Consider the following 11,350-nt stretch of genomic DNA (forward strand, 5'->3'; position numbering starts at 1 on the left):
TATTGGCAGACGGAGGAGGGCTAAGTCAGGAGTCTGAGGTGATTGGTTGATTGAGGAGCAGGAAGACAGGAGTTTAAAATTATTGATGAATTGAGAGCAGTGAGGCACGTGTCTGAGGAGACTGAAGGATTAAGGTGGTGTTTTGTCAGGTGTCTGAGCTGATGATGGATTAAGTTGTGGTGGGACGTGTCTGAGGTGAATTTTGGATAGAAAGGGGTGTGGCAAGAGTCCTAGGATATTTATGCTTTGCGCATGGGTGAGACACAATTCTGAAGTGATTGATGGTTTGAGGAGGGGTGATATATGTCTGAGGTGATTGATGGATAGAGGAGTGGTGAGACATTAATCTTGGTTGATTGATGGATTGAGAAAGGTTGAAACAGGAGTCTGAGATGATAGGCGGATTGATGATGAGCGAGACTCGGGTGATTGACGGAAGGAGAAGCTTTGAGATGCATCTGTGGTGATTGGAATATTGAGGAGGGGTAAGAGAGGAGTCTGAGGTGATTGATGGATTGAGCAGGTGTGAGACAGGTTTCTGAAGTTTTTAATGGATTGAAGATTTGTGAGACGAGTTTGATGTGATTCATGTATTGAGGAGTGGTCAGCCAGAATTAGGAGGTATTTGATGCATTGAGGAGGTGTGAGACAGGACTCTGAGGTGATTGACGGATTGAAAAGAGCTGAGACGAAATTCTGAGTTGATTGATGGTTTGAGGAGGCGTGAAAAAGGAGTCTGAAGCAATTGATGGGTTCAGGAGGTGTGAAACAGGATTCAGAAGTTTTTGACGAATGAAGATTAGTGAGACGAGTCTGATGTGATTCATCCATTGATGAGTGGTCAGATAGAAGTATGAGGTGATTGATGGACTGAGGAGGGTTGGACAAGGGTCTGAGGAGATTGATAGTTTGAGGAGGGGTGAGACAGGAGTCTGACGTGATTGATGGATTGAGGAGGGTTGAAACAGGGTTCTCAGGAGATCGATGGATTGAGGAGGGGTGAGACCGGTGTCTGAGGTGAATAATAGATTGAAGATGGGTGGGACAGGTGTCTAAGGTAATTGATGGTTACATCAATTAATCCATAATCGAGAGAGGAGTCTGGGATGATTGATGGCTTTAGGAGGGTGAGATTTGTGTCTGAGGAAACTGATCGATTAAGGAGGGGTGAGACAGGATTCTCAGGTGATTGATGGATTGAAGTGGAGTGAGAAATGTGTCTGAGGTGATTGATAGGCTGAGGAGGGTTGAGACAGGAGTCTGAGGTGACTGATGTGTTGAGAAGGAGTGAGATATGAATTTGAGGTGATTGAAGGATTGAGTAAGAGGGAGAAAGGAGTCGAAGGTGATTGATGAGTTGAGGAGAGGTAAGACATCAGACCCGGCTAATTGATGGATTACCGAGGGATGAGAAAGGAGTCTCGAGTGATTGACAGATTGAGGAGGGTGAGACGGATGTCTGAGGTGATTGATGGACGTTTGAGAGTTGAGACTGGAGATTGAAGTGATTGACGGACTGAAGAGTAGTGAGACAGGATTCTGTGGTGATTGAGGAGCAGTGAGACAGAATTCGGAGGTAATTGATGGATTGAAGAGCAGTGAGACAGGATTCTGAGGTAATTGATGGATTGAGGAGGGGTGGGAGAGGCGTTTGAGATGATTGCTGGATTTAGGAGGGGTGAGATAGGAGTGTGAGCTGATTGATGGATTGAGGATGGGTGAGAGAGGTATCTGAGTTGATTGTTGGATTTAAGAGGAGTGAGACAGGAGTGTGAGGTCATTGATGGATTGAGTTCAGGTGAGGCAGGACGATGATGTTTTTGATGGATTGAAGAGGTGTGAGAAAGCTGTCGAAGGTTATTGATGGATATATGAGGCATGGAACCTCTCTGAGTCGATCAATTAAATGAAGCGAGGTCCAACTTGAATGAGCTGATTGATGTATTGAGGGGTGTAATGAGACAGGAGTCTGTGATTAATTTATTGCAGAGGGGTGAGGCAGGAGTCTGAGGTGATTGAAGGATTAAAGATGGGTGAGAAAAGAATATGAGGCGTTTGATGGATTGAGAAGGGCGGAGACACGAGCCGGAAGTGATTGATGGTTTGAAGAGCGGTGAGACAGTATTCTAAGGTGATTGATGAATTGAAGAAGGGTGAGGCAGTAGTGGATTGAGGAAGGTTGAGGGAGGATTCCTAATGATTTGTGGATGCAGGATGGGTTGTGCTGTGTTCTAAGGTGATTGATAAATGAGATGGGGTGAGACAGCATTCTGAAATGACTGAAGGATTGAAGAGGGGAGAGACAGAGTATAACGTGATTGGAATATTGAGTCAGGGAGGCAGCAGTCTGAGGTGCCTGAAGGATTGAGGAGGGATGTGATATTTGTCTGACGTGATTGATGGTTTGAAGAGAGGTTAGACATGTGTCTGAACTGATTGATGGATTGAGTAGGGGTGAGAGAGGTGTCTGAGTTTATTGATGCATTGAGGAGGGTTGATACAGGAGTCGAAGGTGAACGATGGACTGAGGAGGGGTGAGAGAGGAGTCTGTGATGATAGAGGAGGGGTGGGAGAGGATCCTGAGGTGATTGATGGATTGAGGAGGGATAAGAGAGAAGTGTGAGGTGATAGATGGATTGAGAAGGAGTGAGACAAGAATCCGTGATTGATGGATTAAGGAAGGGTGAGTCAGGAGTCTGAAATGATTGATGCATTGAGGAGTTTTGAGTCAAGTCTCAGGTCACCGGCAACTGCCGTGTAATTTGTTGTTTTGCCGCAGCTGTGTACTGCAAAGCATAAAATTAAAAGCTATTATTTACAACAAATATATATATATAAATAATTCAAATAAATAATCAGTGCAATGGTTTTGCTGTTGTCCAGGTGAGCCAAGGCCACGTGAGAAGCCGGTGAGATTGCATCCACTGTAGACCTGTTGTGGTGACAGGCAAATTGCTATGGACCCAGGTTCCTCCTGAGGCAGGAGTGGATTCCAGCCGAGAGCGACCTCTCACGGCATTTCATGGCAGTAGATGTGAGTGCCCCTGGGTGAGGGACGTTAAGGCAGCTCACTCTGCTCTGCTTGGGCATCGGTATGATTGTTACCCTTTTGAATCAGGTGGGGACGTCTGACTGTAGTAGTGAGTGATTGAAGATATTCTTCATCTTCCCCACCAGTTGATTGACACAGGCTTTCAGCGATCTTCCAGATACACCAGCAGGGCCTGACAACTAAATGAGCACTAATGGATAGCCAAAACAGGGTACAGACTGTAATCCACAGGAGGGTCCAGGATGGGAAGTTCATATGTGCAATATTGGATACTCAGGAGTGGGCTACACGCTGCGGTGTGATGCTGTAGAGTCCGGAGTGGGAGTTACGTCAGAATCAGAATCAGAATCAGATTTAATATAGAAAACAATAGAATAAACAATGAGATTGCATCACTGGTGTGTGTATGTCATGGAATTTCTTGTTTTGCAGCAGCAGTACAAAGCAAAATATAACAATAAAACCTATAAATTACAGTAAGTACATAGAAAATAAGAAAATTAAGTTAAATTATTGAGAAGCAGGACCACAAAGGTAGTAATCTCGGGATTACTGCCTGTGCCACCTGACAGTGAGTATAGGACTAGGGTGAAGAGGAGGATAAATGCGTGGCTAAGGGATTGGAGCAGGGGGCAAGGATTCAGATTTCTGGATCATTGCGACCTCTTTAGGAGCAGGCGGACCTATACAAAAAGGACACCATTATACTTGCAAAGGCTGTTGGGGAGAGTTTAAACTAGAATTGTTGGGGGGTGGGAACCGAACTGAAGAGACTGTGGAAGAGCTGGTTGGGTCACAAATAGAAAAAGCTTGAGACAGTGTCAGAGCGAGGATAGGCAGGTGATCGTGAAGCAAGTCGCACAGGCCGATGGTTTGAGATGTGTCTATTTTAATGCAAGGAGTATTATGAACAAAGTGGATGAAGTTAGAGCGTGGATCAGTACTTGGAGCTATGATGTTGTGGCCATTACAGAGACCTGCGTGGTTCAGGGGCAGGAATGGTTATTCAGAGTGCCAGACTTTAGATGTTTTAGAAAGGACATGGAGGGAGGCAAAAGAGGTGGGGGTGTGGTACTGTTCGATAGTGTTACGGCTGCAGAAAAGGAGAAAGTCATAAAGGGATTCTCTACACAGTCTCTGTGGGTGGAAGTTAGCCACAGGAAGGTGTGAATAACTCTACTGGAGACTCATTCCACCAAGATGCAGCACTGAGCATCATAGGAAGTCATTCCTGCCTGTGGCCATCAAACTTTACAACTCCTCCCTTGGAGGGCCAGACACCCTGAGCCAATAGGCTGGTCCTGGACTTATTTCCTAGAATAATTTGCATATTATTATTTAATTATTTATGGTTTTATATTGCTATATTTATACTCTATTCTTGGTTAGTGCATCTGTAACGAATCCCAATTTCCCTCGGGATCAATCAAGTATGTCTGTCTACCTATCTATCTATCTATCTATCTATCATTTTTATATTCAGGAACTCGATCAAATATACCGCAGTCAATGCTTCATCCCGACCCCCGAGCACAGTGTCCAACAGAATTCACAGGAGAGGGATCCGGAGCCGAAACCCCGGCACGACACACAGACATGAGACTCACCAACACTTATTGATCACGTGAGTCGTTGTATCGCACCGGGAGCGGCCGGGACTGGGAAATGTGTAGTGAAACACCAACTTTTTAGCCCCTGATTCCACCCTGTACCAGATCACGGAGCCGAACAGGGCGACGTCAGTGGGTGGGTGGATGAAAGTGAGTGAGTGAGAGAGAGAGAGAGAGAGAGAGAGTGTGTTGTGTGTCTGTGAGAGTGTGAGAGAGAGAGCGGAGAGAATGTGTGCGTGTGAGAGTGTGTGTGTGTGTGTGTGTGTGTGAGAGAGAGAGAGAGAGAGAGAGAGCGAGAACGAGAGGGAGGGAGAGAACACGAACAGGCGCGGAGTTTCATAACCCCACGGAACCAGATCCCGTGTTGTAGATCCACGTGGTATCGCAACGTATCGGTGGACCTGGTTTGGACATTGACCCAGCGGAGTGAGTTACAGGCCGGGTTCTGACGTGGGAAACGTCCGGTTGGGATTTATATATATAATAACGGATTCCCGGTGTCAGGTGCAGGGTGGGGGTCTGATCTGTGAGTTGGCAGGGGTAGTTATATGTGTAATAACTGACACCCGGGAGTAGGAGGCGTCGGGAGTGGGTGTCAAATGTATAATAACCGATACCTGGGAGTGGGTTACAGTCTGGGTTCTGATGTGGAAGGGGGCGGGGGGCGATGTGGTAGTTTTATGTAGAATGACCGATATCGGGGAACGGGTTACAGGATGAGATCGGGTCGTCTCAGGAATTCATTGTCTGCTTCTCGGATCTGTAGGCTTTTACAATCTTGCCGCTTCAGAGAGGAAGAGGTTGGAAATTCTGGAGCACAGGTTACGGATAGGAGAGCTCTTGGAATCCTCTCGGAGTGCCGGAAAGGTTACAGTTTGGTACGAGGGCATTCAGCCCATTGTTCATACTGGCCCTATGTAACAACAACCCACGCAGTCCCATTCCCCCATCCCTTCCTCACAGCCCCGTGAATTCAATTTCAGACAGTTCCCCGCTCCCCTTTTCAACACCCACTTCCTACCCCGGCCCCACGTTTTACTCTGAATACGTGGCAGTAATGTGCCCAGGCAACTCTATAGTTCTATAGCGAATCGCTTTTATTCTATAATGTCATTTCCTTCCCCGTCCACCAATGGGAGAGCCTCCCTTAGTCCACACTCTTCATAATTTTAATACTCATTCGGAACCAGGACTCCATCCGACTTCCGCTGCTGTAAGGAGATCATCCGGAATGTGAGTTAGAAGCAGGAGGCCACTCGGCACCCCGACATCTCGCCGCCATTGAATAAGTTGATGACTGATCTGTTTAAACACAACGCCCTATCCTCCCGCACCGCCGATAGCCATCCCCCCGCGCCCCCCCCCACGTTTATCGAGTGTTCCACTCTGGGGTACCAAACCCTGGGATCCACGTGTGTGTTTCTCCAACTGCCCGACCACCAAATCTCTTCCACCAGAGGGAATGTAGTGTGTCAATAAGGCGGATCAGTCTCCCAACATCCCCTCACTCCTCGGTTTAACCCAACGCTCAAACCGATGCAGAGCTGCCACAGCGGACACCCGAACATTCGGATGAGGACGGAGATGATGAGGACAATGGAAAACACTTACTGTATCCCTGGACTGAGACGGACAGCAGAACAGTGTAGAGACAAACCCAGAGAGAGCGCATCGCCGACACTGTAGTCTGGTGTCCTTTCTTGTTTCCTGAAACCGAAATGCAGAAGTTGCATGAAGTTTTCGTCATTTCCTCAAAGATCCTTCCACCCTGATAAACTGGTTATAGTTAGATAAATTGGTGCTGGTGGCATCCGTTAGTATCGCGAGACCATGGATCTGCGCCTGGAAAATCTTGATTCAGCGACGAAGGCAACCGCTGGCGCCTTGCTCTACGCCAGTCCAGCGCAGGCCGATAACCGGTAGACTGCTGCTTTCCGTGTTGTGCCGTCACGGTAAGGCGACGCTGGAGTGACCTCTCCAGGGCGCAGCCTGGGCAAGGTTGTATGGAAGACAGGCAGTCGCCCATGCTGCAAGACTCCCCTCTGCATGACACCGATGTCCAAGGGAAGGGCAAGAGCCAATACAGCTTGACACCAGCGTCATCGCATTAGTTGTCAGGACGAGGTTGAAGACAACATTGGACTGCCTTAGGGACTCCAGCTCCGGATTTGTCCTCAGGGTTTACTCCCGAACCCTCTCCTGTCAGTGGGTATGGCCGCAAGGCAGCGGAGGTTTCAAATCAGAGTTTCCCTCTCTTAGATGGACTGCCTTCCCAGGCTGACGAGCTCCATCTGCCTGAAGCACTGGTTTTAAGGCGCCAGGACCCGCCTTCGCCTCTTCTCCTGTCAGTAGAAACAGTTCCGCCGGGCTTAGAGGCTAAGCCACACAAGAAGGACAGGATTTGGAATTAGTTGTCAGAGGCTATTTGAGGCGCATGCCGTGAGGAACACTTTTAGGTAGTGGGAGCTTGTCCCCACTACCACCCCTCAGCTTGACAACCTTAGATAAATTACTCATTGCTAACTAAACAGGGTTGGTAGTCAAATCACAAACAAGAGAAAATCTACAGATGCTGGGAATCCAAGCAGCACATACAAAATGCTGGAAAAACTCAGCAGTCCAGGCAGCATCTCCGGAAAACAGTACAGTTGATGTCTGATATGTTGTAGGAACTGACCCCTGTGCCTTCAGCCATGACCATCTGAGAACTGAGGAGTTCCCTGCGGAGTACGGAGAGTTCAGACGTGTTTCTAATTCTGAACCTGAGAGGGCAGAGTGTAGCAAGAAAGTTTCAGTGGCATACATAATTATGGAGGAACCCAAAGCTTTTCAAAACTCATTTTCTCGTCTTTATCAACTTGTGACTACCTTTGGGATGCGTCCGGTGAATTGCAATAATTTATTCTAGTTTGGCAAGTATTTTGAATTCGCACAAGCGACTTTAACTGAGGACAGCTCTGACAAAGTGTTCTGCTTCTCCGCAGGGGTGAAGGATTTATGCTTGGTGGTAATCAGTATTAATGGCTGGCTGGAGTCGTAAAGATTCTCGCTCTGTTGTTGTGTGATCTCAATCGCTGTCATCCCAATCTGCGTATATCGTCCCCCTCAAATATCTCCAAAATAATTCCCATATTCAGCAAAATATAAAAGGTGGGTAAAAATGAAACAGTAAAGTCAGCACCACAGATTATGTCTCTCTGCAATATTTCACTTCTATGCCGCTGAACGTTTTCCTACAAACACAAAGTACATTCACAAACAAGGATGATACTATCCAGTCCCGAAACGAGTATACACATACCAGATTGGCGTCCTGTACCGAACGGTCAGTGACGACCTTCCACAACTGGAGATCCGGTCTCGATAAAGTAGCCGAAACTATTCATACACAAATCACACACACACACACACACACACACACACACACAAACACACACGCGCGCACACACACACACACACACACACACACACACACACACACACTTCCACATTTTATATCTACTGGGTCAGGCTTCTGCCAAGTTCTTTCATATTTCGTCATCCCGTGGTCATTGCCCTGAACAGATCTAAGCAAGAGATGCTGCTCTTAAAAACACTCCCCTCCCCCGGACTGCTTATGTCGCTGGCCACACTGCGGGTCACGAATGTTCCCAGGCAAATCAGCAAATTTTGTGACTGTGACCGAGGTCACCAGAGAGAAAATGAAGCCGGTGATATAGACACCATTATTCATCGCAATTAGCAGGCATTTTTCTGGAGGCAGTCGCGGTGCAGTCTCACAAACGCAAAAATACATCACAGTTTATACCCCTAATTTCAAAAGGTTTTTTGCATGTTAGCCATCATAAATCAAAGTACTGAGTACAGGAATTGGCATGTAATGTTGAAGTTGTACAAGATGTTGGTGAGTATTTCTGCGTTTCCGGTTATTTACCTACAGGAAAGGTATCAACACGTTTGAAAGAGTGCAGAGAATATTTACAAGATGTTGCTGGGACTTGGCGACCTGAGTAATGGGGAAAGGTTAAATACGTTAGGACTTTATTCACTGAAGCATAGGAGAATGAGGGGAGCTTTGATAAAGAGATACAAAATTTGGAGAGGCATGGAGAAGGTCTATCAATCAGCCAAAAGCAGAACTTCCCGGTGGCTCAACATTTTAATTCTGATTCTCATTCCCATTTTGACATGTCAGTCCATAGCTTCTCTGCCACAATCAGCGCGGAGGAGCAACACCTTATAACCTGTCTGGGTGTGCTCCAACATGATGGCATGTATATCGATTTCTCCTTCCCGTAGTTTCTCACCCTCTAGAGACAGCGGCTCTATCTGAGACACGGTGACCATCAAAAGAAAGATTAGCTTTACTTGTCATATTTACATCAAAACATCAAGAGAAATGCGTCGTTTGCGCCAACAACCAACATTCCGAGGGATACGCTGGGAGCAGCCTGCAATTTACCTCTCTGCCGGCGTCACCATAGCATGCCTACAACTTACTAACCCTGACCCATATGCCTTTGGAAATCAGAGCAGCCGGAGGAACACCATGTGTTCACAGGGAAAACGTAGAAACACCTTATAGACAGCAGCGGGAACTGAGCGCTGGCCCAGTGGAAGAGTTACGTTCACTGCTATGCTACCATCTCTCCCCGTGATCTTACACGATGCCCTCAGATGCCTTTGCAGAGGGCAGTGCCAACTTTATCCAGACCAACCAGAACAGGTGGTCTTTGCTGCGCAGAACCATCTGTAGACTTCCCTCTACACCCCTCTCCGCTTTCCACAGGGATCGATCCCTCCGCCACTCACTTATCCGCACGTCCATCCCCACGGATCTCCCACCCGGCACTTATCCCTGTAAGCGTCAGTGTTACACCTGTCCTTACACCTCCTCTCTTGCCACCATTCAGGGCCCCAAACAGTCCTTCCAGGTGACGCAACACTTCAGTTGTGAGTCTGTTGGGGTCATCTATTGCATCCGGTGCTCTCGGTGCGGCCTCCTCTACATCGGAGAAATCCGACGCAGATTGGGGGACCGCTTCGTCGAACACCTCCACTCCGTCCTACACAACAGACAGGATCTCCCGGTAGCCACCCACTTCAACTCTGCTTCCCATTCCCATTCAGATATGTCCATACATGGCCTCCTCTACTGCCATGATGAGGCTAAACTCAGGTTGGAGGAGCAACACCTCAAATACCGTCTAGGTAGTCTGCAGCCCCTTGGTATGAACATAGATTCTCCAGCTTCCGGTAATTCCCTCCCCTTCCCTTCCTCTATCCCTATTTCACATCACCTCCCTCATAGTTGCGCCTCCTTCTACTACTGCGCATTGTTCTCCTGCCAATCACCTCCCTGCTTCCTCTCCCCCACCCCTTTGTCTTTCAAGTTACTGTTTTTTCAACTACCAGCATTCTTCAAACCCTCCCCAAAGTTCTTCCTTCAGTCCTGATGAAGGGTTACGGCCCGAAACGTCGACTAATCTTTTCAACTGATGCTGACTGACTTGCTGAGTTCCTCCGGTGCATTGCTGAGTCTATGGAACTGAGGCAAAACAGCAGTGAGTTCGTGAACGGTACACAGATTACAGAAGATGAGGTGCTTCTCTCTTGATGCAAATTAGGATAGAAAGTCGCCCGGACCAGACAAGATGTCCCCACTTACCTTGTGGGAGGCTTGAACAGAAACTGCAGGGGCCCAGACTGGAGTAGTTAAAACGTCGTTAGCCACCGATGAAGTGTCGGAGGTCTGGGGCGTTTTACAATCCTGCAAGGAAAGTGGTCCCCGTTGGAAGTCTCTTCATGCAGGACTCCTTCCCTGCACTTTGGGGTACTACAATGGCTTCTCCGTGGATTGTAACCTTGTCGTGGTGGAGAAGCTTGTGTGGTCCTGTGATCCCGAGAGCAATGCTGTCTGCAGCTATGCTTCTGGTAGGGTCACCCATGGCGGTAACCTCGAGGGTCAGGTCCCTGACAAAGGGCAATCCAACCAAGACATCAGCGGTGGAACAGGCGGACGAAGTTACTTCGAACTCAACGGCTGTGAAGGCGGATGAAGGCTGCGACAAATCCATCAGCTCCAATCATCGTGGTTTCCATGCCATTGGAATCAGTTGGTTGATTTGTGAAGTATCGTGTGCTTCTTGGAGTGTAACATCAAGTACACGTTAAACAAATACACGCACAGGCGTCTTCGCTCTGTGCGCCACTTCTTCATAACGAAGACCATCATCCTCGATCTCGAGGGATAGCCACAACGGCTGGAGTGGAAGATGCTGCTTAGGGCAATGACTTGCAACAGAGTTCTCATCTAGTACACTGACACCCAGTCATCTGTCATTGTCGTAGCTAGAAGAAGACTGTATACCATGATTATAGAGTGTAGAAGGTTCCTGCCGCAGTCTGAGCATCTCAATTGGCTTCTCATCAAGTTCTGGCCGCGACTCTGCCCACGCTTCTGATACACGGTCACCCAGTACGGAGTGAGGTAGGTCGTTCGGGGAATCACCTGGCAGACTTACTCCTAGGCCGAGCCAAGATGGCTAATCACGAGTCCAGGCGGCGGACAGTCTGGGACTCTGCTGGAGCAGACTGCCTTCTACCCTTCCGGGGTTACCTTCGTGCCCGTGTGTCCTTGAGGAGAGAGCAAGCGGTCTCGATGGCCACATTGGGGAGAGTTCTGAGA

The 11,350-nt window shown here is 48.0% G+C and overlaps 1 protein-coding gene across 1 annotated transcript in view; it reads right to left on the reverse strand.

Moving 5' to 3' along the window:
• Positions 1–6,357, reverse strand: part of LOC134346381 (uncharacterized) — a 19,930-nt gene extending 13,573 nt beyond the window's left edge. Inside the window, exon 1 of the mRNA XM_063047735.1 lies at positions 6,274–6,357. Within this exon, the coding sequence (XP_062903805.1) occupies positions 6,274–6,334 (61 nt within the window). The 5' untranslated portion in view covers positions 6,335–6,357. The remainder of the gene's footprint in view (positions 1–6,273) is intronic.
• Between the last annotated feature and the right edge of the window lie 4,993 nt (positions 6,358–11,350).

The sequence above is a fragment of the Mobula hypostoma genome, chromosome 5 (assembly GCF_963921235.1).
Source record: "Mobula hypostoma chromosome 5, sMobHyp1.1, whole genome shotgun sequence".
Lineage (NCBI taxonomy): Eukaryota > Metazoa > Chordata > Chondrichthyes > Myliobatiformes > Myliobatidae > Mobula > Mobula hypostoma.